The sequence below is a fragment of the Oncorhynchus keta genome, chromosome 6, assembly GCF_023373465.1.
Source record: "Oncorhynchus keta strain PuntledgeMale-10-30-2019 chromosome 6, Oket_V2, whole genome shotgun sequence".
Classification (NCBI taxonomy): Eukaryota; Metazoa; Chordata; class Actinopteri; order Salmoniformes; family Salmonidae; genus Oncorhynchus; species Oncorhynchus keta.
The window spans coordinates 16,739,484-16,759,499 of NC_068426.1; the positions used below are offsets into that span (position 1 = coordinate 16,739,484).

The following is a 20,016-nucleotide window of genomic DNA, read 5'->3' on the forward strand; positions in this document are numbered from 1 at the left end:
TGAGAGCACTATCCTTAAGTGGTTCCATTTTATTTTTCATAACACAAGACAGATGTACCCGAAATGATTAGAGTTGGGTTTTAATTTTAAGACTGACATTGCTGGAAAGGAGGAGAGGGTACTAGAAAAGCAGTGAAGTTCAGAGCAAGACAGTGCCCATTAAAACTGACAACAAAACAGACAACAACAAAACATACATAACCGTCCACACTGCACTTGTTTAACCAAATTCTGGTCCTACTATACGATCCAGTCTCACAAACCTGCTTTACTTTAAACACAGCGCACTTGTGCTTTGACAGGACATCTGGGAGCCACCTTCCCATCATCATCCTCTACTTTAGGGTCCCTGTTCTCCGGAGGGTAAGAGGGTAACTCCTCCCTCCTGGAGCACTCACCAGTAGGAAATTGTCCAGTTTTAGAAGCATTGGCAGGGCAGCGGGTTGCTCTGCCTCCATGGTAGGACTGCACACTGACAAGAGTTCAGTATATGTTCAGGGTGAAGCCTTTAAGGCAGAAGTGCTCAGTATTTTTTTTACATTGATGAAAACTTTAATGGCGCCGGTGAAGTCAGCAGAGAGCAGAACCTCTGTATGATCGGCCTTCAGAGCCCCTGTGGACAAGAAATACCATGTTAAGCATTGAAAGTATACAAGTGTTTTCCTATCCACTCAACACAAACCATATATCTATTAGTCTAAGCGTATCGAAACCGGCATGTACCTGAGGGAATGGTCTCGGAATCAGTGGAGTCCATGCTCTTACACTCTGCATCGGCCCCAGCCCCCGCTTTCTCTGCCCCCGCCTCCTGGGGGACGATCAGGTTAGGATGGGGGGCGAAAATGGCCGATGTCACTACTGCATTGTGGGCTGAAAGACGAGACTAGACTTAGCGGAGGGATACTACAACCAAATCAACCAGACATTCATGTTACCAACAGTAAAGACCTGAGCACCACAACAGTATCTAGGTACCTTTAATTCCCTCCCAGAAGTCATTGCGGTCTCGTCGTACGGAGGTAAACTTGCTCAGATCATGGTAGGTGCTCCAGATGTACACGTACTTGTCTTCTGAGCCACTCACAATGAACGAATAGTCATGGCTGGAAAATAAAGTAGCAGTTCCTCACGATTTCTTGATCGGCAACATTGAACAACATGGCGGACTGAGGTGGAGTTGTTCTCACCTGAAGCTGGCTTTGATCTGACTACTGCTGTTGACATAACCCTTGTACTTCATGGACAGAGACAGGTCCCGCAGGTCATACAGGCGGATCCTGCAGTCATTGGAGGTTACCAGAATCTAATAACAAAATAAAGAGACTTAGCTAACGGACAACTGTCACTAGCAACGTACCCTCAATTTTAAGTTAAGTAGTCAAGTAGGCTACTGTGGCCATTTGATCATAAGGTAGGCCTACCAGAGTGGCTTACCGTCAAAAACAATAGAGAAAATGCATCCCATAACATTTTAACATTATAGCAGTTTATCATTCAGCCTACTGTAGCAGCCTTTGTGTGGTGTTCAATGTAGGCCTGCATTCCATGAGACTTTTGAAAAAAACTAAACATGCAGGGCTTGACAACCTGTTTATCCACTTGTCTGTCAGACAAGGTGACTGAAATTGTGTTTGATGCAAGAAACCACTTTACAAAATAAAATGCATTATTATTATTCCCCAACCATTATTACAGAGAATCAGACAAATGATACTACCCGCTGCCTATTGGCTACTTAGCTTATTCAAGCCCGTCTCAAAATACCCCATTAAGACCAAAAAAAGCTCTTTATCGGACTCACTTTTCAAGATGTCTAGAAATGTACTAGTTTTGTGCTCTTATAGGAAGCAATCACATCCCCATTGCAATCACTCCCCCAAATTATCTATAAAATGGGCTAATAACTCACTAACTAGCAAAGGATTTGAACAAATGTGCATACGCGGCTACATGCAGCTCTTGCTTTGATCTCAGAACAAGCGCATCTACTCACGACCGCTCACCCTGGACACAGTCCAGTTCAAAGTGAATGGCACAGATCCATACAGTGCATTTGGAAAGTATTCAGACCCCTTGACTTTTTCCACATTTTGTTACGTTACAGCCTTATTCTGAAATGGATCTAATCATTTTTCCCTCTCATCAAGGGGCTCCCGAGTGGCGCAGTGGTCGAAGGCACTGCATCTCAGCGCTAGAGGAGTCACTACAGACCCTGGTTTGATTCCAGGCTTTATCACAACCGTCCGTGAATGGGATTTCCATAGGGCGGTGCACAATTGGCCCAGGGTCATCCGGGTTAGGCAGTCATTGTAAATTAGAATTGGTTCTTAACTGACTTGCCTAGTTAAGGTAAAAATATAACACACACACCTCCCCCATAATGACAACGTAAAAACAGGTGTATAGCCATTTTTAGACTAATTTACTTTGTCATTATGTGGTATTGTGTGTATATTGAGGATTTTTATTTATTTAATTGATTTTAGAATACAGCTGTAACATAACAAAATGTGGAAAAAGTGACGGGGTCTGAATACTTTCCATTTGTCTATTCGCATATAGGCCTCCAGCAGCTCTGATTACACAAACCGTTGCGGCATGACCAGAGTATGGGCTGAGTCGTGCGTGACAATAATATGGAATCCTACGCCGATGCATTCTGCCTACCTACAACTAAATCTCTTGCATAGTTAGTTTCGGTACGTTGCATTGAAAGTGGATAATAATGTGTTGACTTGATCACAAAGTAAATGGAAATGTTAATAGTGTTAACTAAGGGGGAAAACTAGAGAAAGTTGATTGAAGTTCAATCTTGTGTTTCTCTGCGTGGGCTGATATTTCTTCTGCGCGGCAGTCCCGGGGAGCTGCACGCCCACAAACGCGTTCAGCTTAGTGGGAACATCGGTCACTAGTAGGTCATCTCCAGAGAGGCATGTCTGTGGCCATCCTCGGATGGGGCCACAGTGTCTCCTGACCCCTCCTGTCTCAGCCTCCAGTATTTATGCTGCAGTAGTTTGTGTCGGGGGGCTAGGGTCAGTTTGTTATATCTGGAGTACTTCTCCTGTCCTATTCGGTGTCCTGTGTGAATCTAAGTGTGCGTTCTCTAATTCTCTCCTTCTCTCTTTCTTTCTCTCTCTCGGAGGACCTGAGCCCTAGGACCATGTCCCAGGACTACCTGACATGAGGACTCCTTGCTGTCCCCAGTCCACCTGGCCATGCTCCTGCTCCAGTTTCAACTGACCTGAGCCCTAGGACCGTGCCCCAGGACTACCTGACATGAAGGCTCCTTGCTGTCCCCAGTCCACCTGACTGTGCTGCTGCTCCAGTTTCAACTGTTCTGCCTTATTATTCGACCATGCTGGTCATTTATGAACATTTGAACATCTTGGTCATGTTCTGTTATAATCTCTACCCGGCACAGCCAGAAGAGGACTGGCAGCCCGGTTCCTCTCTAGGTTTCTTCCTAGGTTTTGGCCTTTCTAGGGAGTTTTTCCTAGCCACCGTGCTTTTACACCTGCATTGTTTGCTGTTTGGGGTTTTAGGCTGGGTTTCTGTACAGCACTTTGAGATATCAGCTGATGTACGAAGGGCTATATAAATACATTTGATTTGATTTGATTTGATTTGTGGCAAGTTCATCAGAGCATGGCTATACCTTGTTCTCTCCAGGCAGAGGCTCGATGCCTGTGATTTTCCGCCCCACTCGGTTCCTGCCTCTGGTTGACCGTACATGGATCTGGGTGTGGTATTTAAGGCGCTGAAAAAATAACCAACTTAGAAATGGTGTACCATTTCCTGTGTTCCTCATTTTCATAATTATGTTCAGCCATTGTAATGCTCAAACAATCAAACATTTGCTGAAATAATGATTCTTCAAACTTGAGAAACAGTGTATAATTCTCCCTCCACCGTACCTCTGTGTCGTAGAATATGCAGCGGCCATCGTAGGTGCCAATGACGGCGTACTTCCCGTTCTGGCAGAAGTTGGCAGCAGTGATGAGGCGTGTTTGTCCATCCACCTCATTCCACAGCGCCACCTTCTTGTCTGGGATGTTCCACAGACGCAGTTTCCCATCCAGAGAGCCACTCAGAAAGTACCTGTCATCCTAGGAGAAATAACAGATAATTAGTCTGGCTATCAGAGTCAGAACACAAATATAGCCAACTCACTCTGCACTTAAAAAGGGCCACACTTAAACCTAAACATGCACTAACAAAAGGCACAAGCTCACAGAGGCCCACTTACTCTGGGATGGAAAGCGATGGCTGTGACAAAGTCAATATGCTGAAAGCAACATAGACACTCTCTCCTGGATATGTGCCACAGTCGGACGGTCTTATCCATCGACGAGGAAAGCAGGAAGTAGTTCTGGAAGCAAAGAACACAGGGAATATTAGGACACAGTGTACAGTCATTTGGGAGTGTTGTATTTCTTTAAAGGGGGAGGAGGAAAGGGATTTGGAGTATCACCTTTGACCAGGACAGGTCAAGCAGGTCAGCTGTATGACCCTTGTACTTGCAGAACGGGACTTGGCGGAAGGGGAGATTCTTGTCCTCAGGGTCTTCAGGAACACTGCTCAGCTGGGAACAGAAGACACTGAGGTCTGAATGGTAACACCGGTTAAGTTAGACCTTCTGGACAACTGGGTGTGATTGAGCTATTACTACCTCCTTTAGTCGTTTGAGTTAACACAAATAAACCATGCATCTGATTATATCACATATGGGTCCTAACCTTACTCACCCCACCGTCCGTGTCTGATTTGGAGGAACACAGGCTTTCCTGAGAGGGAGAGGGAGACACACGACCTGGTTCACAACATAAAGAGAGGAACCATGAGAAACCCACCAAACAAGCCTTACATTTTCCAAAGCTGTGGTAGAGAGAGAAACTAAACTACTCACTGTCTACCTACCTTCAGTGTTGTACTTTGCCCTCATGTTGTTGAAGTAGTCAAAGGAATTTTTCAGAACCCAGATTCGCACCACGTTGTCCTGGCCTGCTGTCGCCAACAGCCTCCCGCAGTGAGAGAACTTCATGGTCCACACTGCACCCTGAGGGAACCACGGAACAAGGGTTTGGTCAAATATACATATACTCACGTTTTACATCTACATTCATGGTAACGTATGCTTCAGTCACGGCAGTAGTCAATTGTTTAATGAAATGAAAGCACTGACACATTAACACACAATCTTACCATGTGCTCCCCGCTCAGGTCCTGGACCACCTTAACCTGATCAAAGTCAAAGGGACCCTTGAAGCTGTGGGCTGCCTTGAACTTGACAGGCCGGGTGTAGGGCATCCCCTCATCGTCACTGGACGACGGGTCATCCTGGTCGTTATGGAAAACTGAGACAACCACGCAGTGAGACTAAACAGGAGCAAAACTACTGACCAACTGATGAAGAGCAAATACAAAAATATGTCCATCATGAAAACAAGCAGGCATGCGATTGGGGTGGGGCTTGGCATACATACCTTCATCACGGACACTCTTCACCTTGTTGACGGCCTTCTCCCCATACTCCTCAGCCAGATGCTTGGCCCTCTTCACAGACTTGCCCAGGAACTTCTTCAGCCGAGTGCTGGGGGAGTGAAGACAGAGGAGACAAAACTCCATGAACTTTATCACAGGCTCTGTCACAGCAGCAGAGAGGAAAGACTAACCACAGCAAGAGGCAGGGCACTGTTCCAAGTCTTACGTTTTCTGTTTCAGCTTCCCTCCGTCTGTGTCAGTCAGCGGAGCCTGGCCTCTGTCATCATCATCGGACTGTGCTGCGTCATTCCTGACAGGGAAAAAAGGAACAAACGGTGATGTCCTCTTCTGTATTGCTGCATGTGAGTGCTACTCACTATATCCTTACCAAAGCAATCTGTTTAGCACGGAGGAATGATTATATAGCTGTATGTTTTTAACCATATACCAGGGATTGGTGTGAGCCCATGAGATATTAGAACAGTTTAAGTAACAGGAGCAGTTCTTACGTGATGTACTCCTTGGTCCTCCTCATGATGTGTAATGTGAGTGGGTTGATCCCTGTAGGAAGCTTCTCCTCTGCCTGGATCAGAGGGATCTCCTCCCCAGTGTCCAGATTCTTGATCATCACACTCGCCAGGATCTCCTATTACAGAGACAGCACACCCAATCAATTCATTGGAAACACACACTCAAAACGGGAAATGTGTAGACAGAAGCAAACCTGTAGAAAAGGAGCTGAAGGCTGAATGAATGGAAGACACAGACGACGATATGTACCTCATCAGTCAGCTCTCTGCCAGAGTTGGAGCGTGGGCGCTGAGGACCTAGAGAGTCATCAATGGGACCGGATGCCTGCTCATCCTCATTCTCCTGTGGGAACACACACTAGGTGTTAACTAACAGGTATTCAAAATTGTTAAAGGCTGTTGAAAGAGGACAACATAGAGCTAAAAGTAAACCCACACACTGGTATGCCGCTCTTAAAGTGTTTAATCAGAAAAGGACTGGGTGTCCATCAGTACAAAGTGTTCACCAGGTGCAGAACAATATATACAGTGCATTCAGAAAGTATTCAGACCACGTCCCTTTTCCCTCATTTTGTTACGTTACAGCCTTATTCTAAAATTGATTGTTTTTCCCCCCTCAATCAATCTACACACAATACCCAATAATGACAAAGCAAAAACAGGTTTAGACATTTTTGCAAATGTATTAAAAATAAACTGAAATATCACATTTACATACAGTGGGGCAAAAAAGTATTTAGTCAGCCACCAGTTGTGCAACTTCTCCCACTTGAAAAGATGAGAGAGGCCTGTAATTTTCATCATAGGTACACTTAATCTATGACAGACAAAATGAGAAAAAAATCCAGAAAATCACATTGTAGGATTTTTAATGAATTTATTTGCAAATTATGGTGGGAAATAAGTATTCATCATAGGTATATGTGAAATGTACTGTACTTCTTGGGCAACAATTAGTGGACCTGAGTCCTGTGCCAATGGAACGCATGGGAAACAAATACCAACTGACCTGTGCTGTGACCACCTTGTCCCCGCTGGTGGCACTGGCCAAGTCCAGAGAGTGCTGCAGATCCTTGGTGATGCCTCTCACTGTGCTGCTGGGAGACACCAGGCCACACGGCTCCTCTGACTCCACTGCACACAAAGGCCAATCACACAGCAGACACGCAGGGTCAAAGGTCAACACAGTAACCTTGTCTCCATTGTTAAACAATTCATTTTAATAGAAATTATAATTAGAGGTGTGGGGACAGAAGTGAACATTTATGAGAGGTCAATGTATTTACGACCTGTAGCAACATTTTTAATTGACATGCATATCAGCATTCAGTCGATTGACCTTATGCAATTGAGTGTGTGGAGAAACAAGTACAGCGTTATTTACCATCCAGTCCTGTGGGCCTCATACACTCCTGGGACTTCTTGCTGAGGGGTAGAGCAGGTCGGGATGGGGGAGGTGGTCGTGGAGGAGGAGCTCCGCTGGGAGGAGGGGGGCGTGAGGGAGGAGGCTTCTTGGTGCTGGCCACAATGTCAGGCTCTACAGTGAACTGCCGTGGGGGTTTAGAAGGCCCAGGGTCGGTGGAGTCACATAGCTTCTTGTCTGTGAGGGGGACCTGGTCTAGGATGTCTGCAGGTCTCTGCTCCCTGTCCTCTGCAGACACCCGGGGTAGGTCAGGGAGGTCCAGCGGGAGGTCTGGTTGGCTCTGGCCCTGACCCAGGGTGCTGGTGATGTCTGGGGGCTGGACATGCTCCTGTGACCCAACCGACGGGCCGGGGATGTCTGGGAGAACCATGGCACACGCTCCCTGCTGTTCCTGAGGCTGCTCTGATCCCTCAACCACAGGCTGAGGTTCCACAGCAGGATGCTCTGGTTCTACAGGGGCCTTATTCTCCTTCACCACTGACTCCGCCCTCATCTCAACATCCCTCTCTCCCATCAGAGCCTCCACCACAATTCCCTTCTGGCTCTCCTCAATGATGCTGTCGATGATCTAGGTGGAACAAGACATCACAGATGAAAACATCATCATCCAAAGGGAAGTTTTCATAACAGGATGTTCCTCTAATGAAGAGTTTGTTCTTGTATTCAGTCACGGTGAAAGAGGGGTGTGGAGAAGGATTAGACAGACAAATGTTGCTAGTTATGTATATTTTGATAACCATGATCACCGCTAGCCAGCATTCTTCTTGCCAATGTCCAGTCTCTCGACAACAAGGTTGACGAAATCCGAGCAAGGGTGGCATTCCAGGGGGACATCAGAGACTGCAACGTTCTCTGCTTCACGGAAACATGGCTCACTGGGAAGATGCTATCCAGGGCGGTGCAGCCAACGGGTTTCTCCACGCACCGCGCCGACAGAAACATACATCTCTCTGGTAAGAAGAGTGGCGGGGGCGTATGCCTCATGACTAACAGGACATGGTGTGATGAAGGAAACATACAGGAACTCAAATCCTTCTGTTCACCTGATTTAGAATTCCTCACAATCAAATGTAGACCGCATTATCTTCCAAGAGAATTCTCTTCGATTATAATCACAGCCGTATATATCCCCCAAGCAGAACTGCAAACTGGAAACCATTTATCCGGAGGCTGCATTCATTATAGCTGGGGATTTTAACAAAACTAATCTGAAAACAAGACTCCCTAAATTTTATCAGCATATCGATTGCGCAACCAGCGGTGGTAAAACCTTGGATCATTGTTACTCTAACTTCCGCAACGCATATAAGGCCCTGCCCCGCCCCCCTTAAGGAAAAGCTGACCACGACTCCATTTTGCTGATCCCTGCCTACAGGCAGAAATTAAAACAAGAGGCTCCCACGCTGAGGTCTGTCCAACGCTGGTCAGACCAAGCTGACTCTACACGCCAAGACTGCTTCCATCACGTGGACTGGGACATGTTTCGTATTGCGTCAGATGGAAATATTGACGAATACGCTGATTCGGTGTGCGAGTTCATTAGAACGTGCGTCGAAGATGTCGTTCCCATAGCAACGATAAAAACATTCCCAAATCAGAAACCGTGGATTGATGGCAGCATTCGCGTGAAACTGAAAGCGCGAACCACTGCTTTTAATCAGAGCAAGGTGTCTGGTAACATGTCCGAATATAAACAATGCAGCTATTCCCTCCGCAAGGCTATTAAACAAGCTAAGCGTCAGTACAGAGACAAAGTGGAATCTCAATTCAATGGCTCAGACACAAGAGGCATGTGGCAGGGTCTACAGTCAATCACGGACTACAAGAAGAAACCCAGCCCAGTCACGGACCAGGATGTCTTGCTCCCAGGCAGACTAAATAACTTTTTGCCCGCTTTGAGGACAATACAGTGCCACTGACACGGCCTGCAACGAAAACATGCGGTCTCTCCTTCACTGCAGCCGAGGTGAGTAAGACATTTAAACGTGTTAACCCTCGCAAGGCTGCAGGCCCAGACGGCATCCCCAGCCGCGCCCTCAGAGCATGCGCAGACCAGCTGGCCGGTGTGTTTACGGACATATTCAATCAATCCCTATACCAGTCTGCTGTTCCCACATGCTTCAAGAGGGCCACCATTGTTCCTGTTCCCAAGAAAGCTAAGGTAACGGAGCTAAACGACTACCGTCCCGTAGCACTCACTTCCGTCATCATGAAGTGCTTTGAGAGACTAGTCAAGGACCATATCACCTCCACCCTACCTGACACCCTAGACCCACTCCAATTTGCTTACCGCCCAAATAGGTCCACAGACGATGCAATCTCAACCACACTGCACACTGCCCTAACCCACCTGGACAAGAGGAATACCTATGTGAGAATGCTGTTCATCGACTACAGCTCGGCATTTCACACCATAGTACCCTCCAAGCTCGAGACCCTGGGTCTCGACCCCGCCCTGTGCAACTGGGTACTGGACTGCCTGACGGGCCGCCCCCAGGTGGTGAGGGTAGGCAACAACATCTCCTCCCCGCTGATCCTCAACACGGGGGCCCCACAAGGGTGCGTTCTGAGCCCTCTCCTGTACTCCCTGTTCACCCACGACTGCGTGGCCACGCACGCCTCCAACTCAATCATCAAGTTTGCGGACGACACAACAGTGGTAGGCTTGATTACCAACAACGACGAGACGGCCTACAGGGAGGAGGTGAGGGCCCTCGGAGTGTGGTGTCAGGAAAATAACCTCACACTCAACGTCAACAAAACTAAGGAGATGATTGTGGACTTCAGGAAACATCGGAGGGAACACCCCCCTATCCACATCGATGGAACAGTAGTGGAGAGGGTAGCTAGTTTTAAGTTCCTCTGCATACACATCACAGACAAACTGAATTGGTCCACTCACACTGACAGCGTCGTGAAGAAGGCGCAGCAGCGCCTATTCAACCTCAGGAGGCTGAAGAAATTTGGCTTGTCACCAAAAGCACACAAACTTCTACAGATGCACAATCGAGAGCATCCTGGCGGGCTGTATCACCGCCTGGTACGGCAACTGCTCCGCCCTCAACCGTAAGGCTCTCCAGAGGGTAGTGAGGACTGCACAACGCATCACCGGGGGCAAACTACCTGCCCTCCAGGACACCTACACCACCCGTTGTTACAAGAAGGCCATAAAGATCATCAAGGACATCAACCACCCGAACCACTGCCTGTTCACCCCGCTATCATCCAGAAGGCGAAGTCAGTACAGGTGCATCAAAGCTGGGACCGAGAGACTGAAAAACAGCTTCTATCTCAAGGCCATCAGACTGTTAAACAGCCACCACTAACATTGAGTGGCTGCTGCCAACACACTGTCATTGACACTGACCCAACTCCAGCCATTTTAATAATGGGAAATGATGTAAATATATCACTAGCCACTTTAAACAATGCTACCTTATATAATGTTACTTACCCTACATTATTCATCTCATATGCATATGTATATACTGTACTCTACATCATCGACTGCATCCTTATGTAATACATGTATCACTAGCCACTTTAACTATGCCACTTTGTTTACTTTGTCTACACACTCATCTCATATGTATATACTGTACTCGATACCATCTACTGTATGCTGCTCTGTACCATCACTCATTCATATATCCTTATGTACATATTCCTATCCCCTTACACTGTGTATAAGACAGTAGTTTTGGAATTGTTAGTTAGATTACTTGTTGGTTATCACTGCATTGTCGGAACTAGAAGCACAAGCATTTCGCTACACTCGCATTAACATCTGCTAACCATGTGTATGTGACAAATAAAATTGGATTTGATTTGATTTTTGATTTGAACTAACGTTAGCCTAGCCTACCACAATACAACTTGGATTTGGCTCAGAAACACATTTCAAAAGGCAAATAATTAGTAGGAAAACCTTTTGTCATAATTGTGATGTCGCCAGATTGACTTTAGATGCTGTATAACTTTAGCCAGTTTATTAAGATTGAGGGGACTACTGTATTTTAGCTAGCTAACATTACCAAAGCTGGCCATTTTTGAAGCGCTTAGTCCCCTCCTGTACTCCCTGTTCACTCACGACTGCGTGGCCAAGCACGACTCCAACACCATCATTAAGTTTGCTGACGACACAATGGTGGTAGGCCTGATCACCGACAACGATGAGACAGCCTATAGGGATGAGGTCGGAGACCTGGCCGTGCAGTGCCAGGACAACAACCTCTCCCTCAACGTGATCAAGACAAAGGAGTTGACCGTGGGCTACAGGATTGTAGTGGAACGGGTTGAGCATTTCAAGTTCCTTTGATGTCCCCATCACCAACAAACTATCATGGTCCAAAACACACCAAGACAGTCATGAAGAGGGCACAAGACCTATTCCCCCTCAGGAGACTGAAAAGATTTGGCATGGGTCCCCAGATACTCAAGAGTTATACAGCAGCACCATTGAGAGGATCCTGACCATTTGCATCACCGCCTGCTAAGGCGACAGCTCGGCATCCGACCGTAAGGCGCCACAGAGTGTAGTGCGAACGGCCCAGTACATCACTGTGGCCAAGTTTCCCACCATCGAGGACGTATATACCAGGCGGTGTCAGAAGGCCCCCCAGAAAATGTACAACATTTTTTTTAAAGTCTCCAGTCACCCAAGTCTGATATACAGAAATACTGTTCTCTCTGCTAACGCACGGCAAGCGGTACCGGAGCGCCAAGTGTAGGTCCAAAAGGCTCCTTAGCAGCTTCTACCCACAAGCCATAAGACTGCTGAACAATTAGTCAAATGGCCACCCAGACTATTTACATTGACACGCCCTCTCCGTTTTTACACAGCTGCTACTTGTTATTTATTATCTATGCATTGTCACTTTACCCCTACCTACATGTAAAAATAACCTGTACCACCGCACATTGACTCGGTACCGGTACCCCCTGTATATAGCCTCGTTAGTGTTGTGTTTTATTTTATTTTTTACTTTAGTTGATTTAGTAAATATTTTCTTAAGTATATTTCTTGAGCTGCATAGTTGGTTAAGGGCTTGTAATTAAGAATTTCCCGGTAACGTCTGGACCGGTTGTATTCAGCACGTGACAAATAAAATGTGATATTTTATTTAGTAACAGTAAATGGCAACATAGCCAAATCTCTAAACAACACAACACACTACCGTTCAAACATTTGGGGGTCACTTAGAAATGTCATTTTTTGAAAGAAAATCATTTTTTGTCCATTAAAATAACATCAAATTGATCAGAAATACAGTGTAGACATTGTTAGTGTTGTAAATGACTATTGTAGCTGGAAACTGCTAATCCAAGTATATATAATTTTAAAAGGCTAATTGATCATTAAAATCCCTTTTGCAATTGTTAGCACACAACTGTTCTTCTGATTAAAGAAGCAATAAAGCTGGCCTTCTTTAGACTAGTTGAGTATCTGGAGGGTTAGCACTTGTGGGTTCGATTACAGGCTCAAAATGGCCAGAAACAATTAACTTTATTCTGAAGCTCGTCAGTCTATTCTTGTTCTGAGAAATGAAGGCTATTCCATGCAAGTCCTCAACTGGCAACTTCATTAAATAGTCCCCCCAAAACACCAGTCTCAACATCAACAGTGAAGAGGTCAACTCCAGGATGTTGGCCTTCTAGGCAGAGTTCCTCTGTCCAGTGTCTGTGTACTATTGCCCATCTTAATCTTTTCATTGGCGAGTCGATGGTTGCTGATAACGGGCCTCTGTACGCTTATCCAGATATTCCATTAAAAATCAGCCGTTTCCAGCTACAATTATAATTTACAACATTAACAATGTCTTTCTGATCAATTTGATATTTTAAATGTACAAAAAAAAAGTGATTTTCTTTCAAAAACAAGGACATTTCTAAGTGACTTCAAACTTTTAAACAGTAGTGTACATTTGAGGACATAATATGGCAAAGTTGTTTTCTTTTAATTATTTGCCTACTTTAGCCATGTCATCATATTTCCATGCCACTAACTTAGTGTAATTTAGACAAAACCTTAACATTAGCATCCGAGGTGCAACCCATGTCTCGGGCACAAATGAATAATGGATGCAGCGATGGTGGTACTATGTAGCTCATGTCTGACTACAACAGTGTACTAACTAGCAGCAACAAACTCAAACCAACCCAGGACCATAGCAAAACATGTCACAGTTGGTTGCATAGTGTAACTGTGTCACCATTCTGAATGTAATCTGGAGCTAGTCAGTCAATATCTGTAAAACATAAAACTAGCTTCCAAACAAGATTAAGTTATTTCTAGAACTATATTTATAACTGATGGAGGATGACGACAATCGTTAACCCTGCTTTTCTGTTCAACAAAGTGCACAGTTGGGTGCCAGACTGATTCCCTGGTCATAAATGGATGCAAGCACCTACCAGAAAAAGCATAGGTACCATAACATGTCCAGCAAAGCAATGGTTTAGTGACCTCCAAAAATAATCTTGTTCACTTGCTATTTTCACAGGTTGTCAGGCAAGACCTCCGAATAAAAGTGTCATTTGACACAAGTACCCTTGTGACACCTCTGTTGTTGCCAGTCTTCCATGACCAATGAAAAGGCCCCGCCATAATGAGGTCTCTGATAGTGACCCGAATTGCTGCACTAATGTACAACGACAGGTAATATGTTTTGTGAAAAGTTGCATTTTAAAAAATCCCTCCCAGTCAACACCACCTCATAAGATTGCCTGTTGCAGTTGTTAGAGAGAGATCCAGTTTACATCCAAATATGCAGCATAGACAAGACCAGCAAGGGGGCCCTGAACAGCAACATGCCCTTACTGTGAGAATTCCTATGAATGGAACAGTAAGCCACATGTTGACAAGTATCCGGCCAGCAACAGCTTTCACAGGTTCATAATTTGTTCAAATAAAGAAGGTAAACCACTTCATTACTTTGATAAATTGCTGCTTATTTTCTACTTCTTAGATGCATATACTTTCCAGGGCATAACCAAGCCGGGTGGAAGCAGCCTGATCGCTGTGTTTGCCATTCTAGTTCACTTCACATTTTATATATCTGAAGTGAAATAGAAAGGTTAACGCAGAAATTAGGTTGGTTCCACTATTGATAATGTAATCTGTGCTCTGTGTGACCAACCAGTATTTTTGGTGAGAGGCCAGGAGCTTAACTACACTGCTATGCCCATCAATTGGGCTCTGGCAAAGACCTCACCTCTTGCCTACTCACCAACGGTTGTCGATAGGGAGAACAGAATTAGGTAGGTTTGGTCTGACCCGTTTAAACTTCAACATAGTATACGTTTGTGTGTCAACTATCACCTATCCCTAACTGCCATTAGTAATAGAACAGTGACTGTTTACAGAGCATTCAGAACGTATTCACACCCCTTGACCTTTTCCACATTTTGTTGTGTTACAGCCTGAATATAAAATGGATTACATTGAGATGTGTCACTGGCCTACACACAATACCCAATCATTTCAAAGTGGAATAATGTTTTTCAAAATTGTACAAATAAATAAAAAATTAAAAGCTGAAATGTCTTCAGTCAATAAGTATTTTGTTATGGCAAGCCTAAATACATTCAGGAGTAACAAGTCACATATGTTGCATGGACTATGTGTAATAAAAGTTTTGAACATTCATTTTGAATGACATTAATCTCTGTACCCCACCTACAACTACCAGGGAGGTTTTCCAATGCCTCGCATAGAGCACACATTGGTAGATGTGTAAAAATAAATAAACATTGAATGCATCGTGAAGTTATTAATTACACTTTGGATGGTATCAATACACCCAGTCACTACAAAGATAAAGACATCCTTCCTAAATCAGTTGCTAGAGGGGAAGTATACCACTCAGGGATTTCACCATGGTGACTTCAAAAGCATTACATAGTTTAGTGGCTGGGATAGGGGGGATTGATTTGAGGATTGATCAACATTGTGGTGCGGCAGGGTAGCCTAGTGGTTAGAGCGCTGGACTAGTAACCGCAAGGTTGCAAGTTCAAACCCCCGAGCTGACAAGGTACAAATCTCTCGTTCAGCCAAACAAGTCAGCCAGACTTTGGGCCAAGTGTGCACCACCCTACGGAACTCCCAATCACAACTGGTTGCGATACAGCCTGGATTTGAACCAGGGTGTCTGTAGTGACACCTCAAGCACTGAGATGCAGTGCCTTACACCGCTGCGCCACTCGGGACCCCCCAGTTCCACTGTAATGACCTAGACCACTTAGTGGTGTAATACACCCCTCACTGGCAGTGACTCCATAGAACAATGAGACTAGCTACATTTACATAAATCCCAGGACTCAGCCACCATAAAAAAAATAAACATTTAGACATGAACAACATGTACCCAGTGACTTTTTTTTTTTTTTAATCACAGGGAATAAAACAAAACTTTGCTTCCTAATGACATTCACAATGCCCCATCTGAGTAGGGAATCATGAGTGTTGGCATAGATTTGAAGATGAGGAAATACCTGGATGGGGTCATCTTGGCGTGCCTCAAGTGTGGCCAGCCCAACAGCCACGTCCTCTGGTGGGCTCTCTACCACCCCCTGCAGGAACACAAAACAAAGGCACAAAAACAAAAGGGAGAGTCTAACAACCTCATACAGTGCATCCAAGCACTTTAAAATGCTGTGATTTGCTTATGTTTTGTAATATTTTACTAGTAAATGAGATGAGTGTCCTGAATAGAGTATTTAAAACAACTTCACTGGCAACTCAGGACACGCAATAACAAACTGCTTATTGCAAACAATCCCACTTAAAGTTGTGTTTTGGGTTAACTTTAACCTCAATAAGAGCACTTAAAAGCCATCCTCAAGCAAGCTCATTTGAAAGAAGTTAACAGCAGATATGCCTTTTAAGTAATGATTGAAGTAAAACCAGCACTCTGGGTTAGTCTTTGATATGCCGCTCCAAAGTTAAACTTCACTCTTTAAAAGGAGATGGCTGTTGGAATCAAATGTTCAAAACTGTAAAATGCTAGTAAGAAGAAGACATACCAGAGGTGTGGGAAGAACAAACTGTGTCGGTGTCCTAAGCAATAAAAAAAAAAGACGGTAAAAGTGTGTTAGTCACAAGACTAGTCCTGATATGGTTGTGTGTCAAAGAGACACAAGTCAGACTTCTCTCTCCCTTACACATTGTTCACCGTGAAAACACAATTCCTGTTGGTAGACTTGGGGAATTGATCTCCCCACAACATTTGAATAATTAAAAAGATGGGAGTAGAGTAAACAAGACAAAATCATCAGTTATTGTTTTCAAATAATGATAACTAATGTTTTTGTTCCTTTAAGCTCCAGTAGAAACACTGAATGTATGAACAAAACAATGTTCTCTCTTGCTAACATCTGGTGCAACTCAATGGCCAGCATCATCTACGTCATATCTGAGAACGTTTCAATACCAATCACAGCATATAAAAACACACCATAGTTCTTTAAAAAATAGCTGTAAGTAGAAAGGTCACTTACAATTTTGGCGGTGGAGTAAAATTTACGTCTTCAGCAGCATCGTAGAATTCCTCTGTGTCACTATCTGACGCCATTTAGCTAGCTAACGTGAACTATATATCGTAGAGGCCCTGCATGCATCTAAACTTAAGGGAAATCGCTGCAATATTTATATGTATGTGTTCGGTTCGAAGTGATGAAGACTTCCAATTTATGCAGCAAATAAAAAGGTCATAGACTGAAAACTCACGTACTTCGCTAGGATACACCCAGATGTTGCTAGCTACTAAGTTGCTAATGCATTTGAGAGGCCACTCACCTGGGTGTACTAGCTACTCCTAACTGGCTGCTAACGTAACCAGCTAGTTAACGAAGTTACTTAGCGCTAGTTTTTACCTAGGTAACTGCCAAGTTTCTTGAATCAATTCATTAATACATACTCCGAACTAAATGTCTAACGATAAAAACGCCTGCCCATTGGCGTCTTCCTCAACAACAACAAAAAAAGGGCTACAGCCAGGCCAAATGTAGCTTGTGTAGTCACAAATAAGGAAGAACACCCCAAAAGATTAATAACGCACACGGAAATCTCGCGATAACTTATCTAAGCCCACCTCCAAGCCCACTCCTCTCTTATCCTCCCCTCATATTGATTGATGTAAATGAGAACTTGTTCTCAACTGGCCTACCTGGTTAAATAAAGGTTAAATAAAAAAAATGTACAAATACAAATATCCTCATGGTCCTTATGTGTACAGTCCATGGCATGAGTCTCTGATGGCTTCACAGTCAGAGCACCATTGTAGCAAACCGTGAAACTCGAAACTGGGTATATATAAACACCGCTCCAATAGGGTTAACTCACTTAAGCTTTTCTTGTCTATGTTTCATGTTTTGTGTGAACCCCAGGAAGAATAACTGCTACTTTTGCAACAGCTAATGGGGATCCTAATAAAACACCAAAAACACCACGTTGGGGGGATTGTATTGAGCCTAAGCAAGGGTCATCATTACACTATTACTGAAAAAAAGTATAACACACATGAATCCTTCATTAACAGCCCTGAAAGAAGTAGACTATTGACCAAATCAGGTTCCATCTTTGTTTATATATGAAGGAGAGACAGGGACCATGAGGATATGAGAGGAGGAGAAGAGAGGAGTGGGCTTGGAAGTGGGCTCAGATAAGTTATTGTTGCAAAGGCAGTAATTATTCTTCCTGGGGTTCACACAAAACATGAACCATGACATAATACAGAACATTAATAGACAAGAACAGCTCAAGTGGTTTAAACCTTTTGGACCAGTGTTTAGCAATGGATACCTAGTTTCGAGTTCCACAATGGGTGTTTCACTGTTTGCTACAATGGTGTCCGACTGTGAAGCCATCAGAGAGGCATGCCATGTACTGTACACATAAGAGACTTGGTATAGTGAAGTGTGGGAATTCACTCTCTGAATAGAGGAGATAGTGTAACAACCCTTGCATAGCAAGGCTCATCACAATCTCCCCCAAACTTATTGAAACAGTGGTTAGTAGTCATTTGCTTGGGGAGCAAACAGTCTTCAGGTCTGAAGGAAAGAGTGTGGTTCAGCGAACCAATTCAATTGCAGGGGTTCAGACCAGACTCAGAAATAAAACACACTTAATCTGGTTAAAAACAATTCCAAAAAATTGCTATCAATATAATTGATTTATAAATAAAACCAACAAGATCGATATTTACAGAACTCTTATTTCTTCTATGAGGTTTCACAACTCCAGTAAATGGCATATTCTACCACCAGCTGGACCACGTCTACTTTGTTTGGTATTTAAGTTTTGCGACTATGAAAAATATTGCCGTATGATCCTACCATTTACCAGCGTGGCTACGTCACGTTCCTTGCAAACGACCATTGGATGGGTTGGAGGCGGACCTTAGTGAGATCTATGGGTAGAGAGGATTTGAGGGTTTAAGAAGAAAACAAGGACGTATCAGGTAGGAATTTCGCTATTTAAAAGTTTATAGAATGTCTTTTAAATTCTCCTTTTATATGTAAAATGTTGAATACAACATAAAACGCAACCCAACGTTTTCAATTACGGGTAACTAGCTAAAGAAGTAGCTAGCTAGCTAAGTAGCTTAAGATGTAGCTTCAGCTGGCTAACTAACTTCACGGGTAGCCATGCTGTGTGGTTTGTCCTTCCTACAAATGCTCTCGCCCGGCGAAGTTGGTATACATTGACTGGTTAATGGGTTTAAGCACACTACGATAGCTAACTAGCTAGCTAGATAAATATGCGTTCCACCTTTATTTCTAATTGTTGCCTTAGCTTTTCACTTTGGTGATCATGAATGTTTGGAATAAAGATGTGTTGTAACTAACTATCCAGCCTGTAGTTACAGCTAGCTAGCTATCCAGCCTGTAGTTACAACTAGCTAACGTTAGCTATCTAACTTTCATACTTTCCGAACAGTGGTGGTCATACTAGGTAGCTAGCTCGACAGCTAGCAAGCTAGTGAAAGTTTTAGAAGTTTCCAATAAACATGTGTAGTCATGTCCTCCATGCATGGCTACGCTGGGGTTAACTCGTTGTTAAACTTAAAGCTAGCTAACAGTTGACTGTACAGCAGCAAGTTAACTGTTATCTACTTGATATTTTGGTTAGCTAGTATGAACGCCAGGAAAGTGAGGCATGGATAATTATTAATAACAATTTACCTTGTTACCACGATATCGGCGTGACAGACTGAGGTTTAGAATATTCAATTGAATTGAGGGCGTCGACTGGGCGCTGTCCTTTTTTCTAGTTTCAAATGTCATTCTTGCTGCTCTTTATCATCTATGTTAACGTAATGACTGACATTAGCTAATGATTTAATGACCTTTAACCATGTGAAATTTGACCGACTCAATTGCTCGACAATTTGTGCATCACCTGTCAGAAGACCTTCTCGTGTAAAGAATGTGTTTGTAATATAGGGTCGGTATAGGTGCACTCAGAAGGTGGATGTGTTTATTGGAGGAGCTGGTGTCATGAGGATTGCCATACGAGACAACATCCAAACCGCTAACCGAGTTAGTTACCTGCCCCAATGGAGCATGCACGTATTTGCTTTC

General features: G+C 44.1%; 2 protein-coding genes across 8 annotated transcripts in view; one reads left to right on the top strand and one right to left on the bottom strand.

Annotated features, from left to right (window-relative positions):
• Positions 1–9: 9 nt before the first annotated feature.
• LOC118385073 (WD repeat-containing protein 44-like) lies at positions 10–19,662 on the bottom strand. 3 transcript variants are annotated; one of them, XM_035771905.2, is made up of 21 exons: positions 19,618–19,662; positions 18,769–18,842; positions 16,459–16,492; positions 15,928–16,005; positions 7,396–8,002; positions 7,021–7,145; positions 6,262–6,354; positions 5,991–6,127; positions 5,708–5,791; positions 5,484–5,590; positions 5,203–5,354; positions 4,918–5,056; positions 4,737–4,810; positions 4,472–4,582; positions 4,247–4,369; positions 3,915–4,106; positions 3,656–3,757; positions 1,188–1,303; positions 976–1,103; positions 724–870; positions 10–613 (listed from the first exon to the last, which is right to left on the bottom strand). In XM_035771905.2, exons 5-21 carry the CDS (start codon positions 7,946–7,948, stop codon positions 495–497), a joined length of 2,502 nt encoding a protein of 833 aa, XP_035627798.1. In that variant the 5' UTR covers positions 7,949–8,002; positions 15,928–16,005; positions 16,459–16,492; positions 18,769–18,842; positions 19,618–19,662; the 3' UTR covers positions 10–494. The 3 variants fall into 3 exon arrangements, with proteins under 3 accessions (XP_035627798.1, XP_035627796.1, XP_035627797.1); XM_035771903.2 differs by lacking the exons at positions 18,769–18,842; positions 19,618–19,662 and adding an exon at positions 16,933–17,494; XM_035771904.2 differs by lacking the exons at positions 18,769–18,842; positions 19,618–19,662 and adding an exon at positions 16,933–17,493 and having other exon boundaries at positions 4,746–4,810.
• The window catches only part of LOC118385074 (kelch-like protein 13), a 72,345-nt gene continuing 71,089 nt past the window's right edge, over positions 18,761–20,016 (top strand). For 4 of the 5 annotated variants that reach the window (XM_035771908.2, XM_035771911.2, XM_035771909.2 and 1 more), the window contains exon 1: positions 18,762–18,893. The gene's annotated coding sequence lies outside the window, so the exon portion shown is untranslated. Of the gene's footprint in view, positions 18,894–20,016 lie in introns of all 5 variants that reach the window. The other variant, XM_035771914.2, reaches the window with a different exon arrangement.

Excerpts from the sequence above, each read along its gene's own strand:
- LOC118385073 (XM_035771903.2), bottom strand. The coding sequence starts at position 17,006 with ATGGCGTCAGATAGTGACACAGAGGAATTCTACGATGCTGCTGAAGAC. Across the intron at positions 4,370-4,471 it reads TTGACCTGTCCTGGTCAAAG|AACTACTTCCTGCTTTCCTC; the intron begins GTGATACTCCAA and ends CTTTGCTTCCAG. Across the intron at positions 4,107-4,246 it reads CCATCGCTTTCCATCCCAGA|GATGACAGGTACTTTCTGAG; the intron begins GTAAGTGGGCCT and ends TATTTCTCCTAG.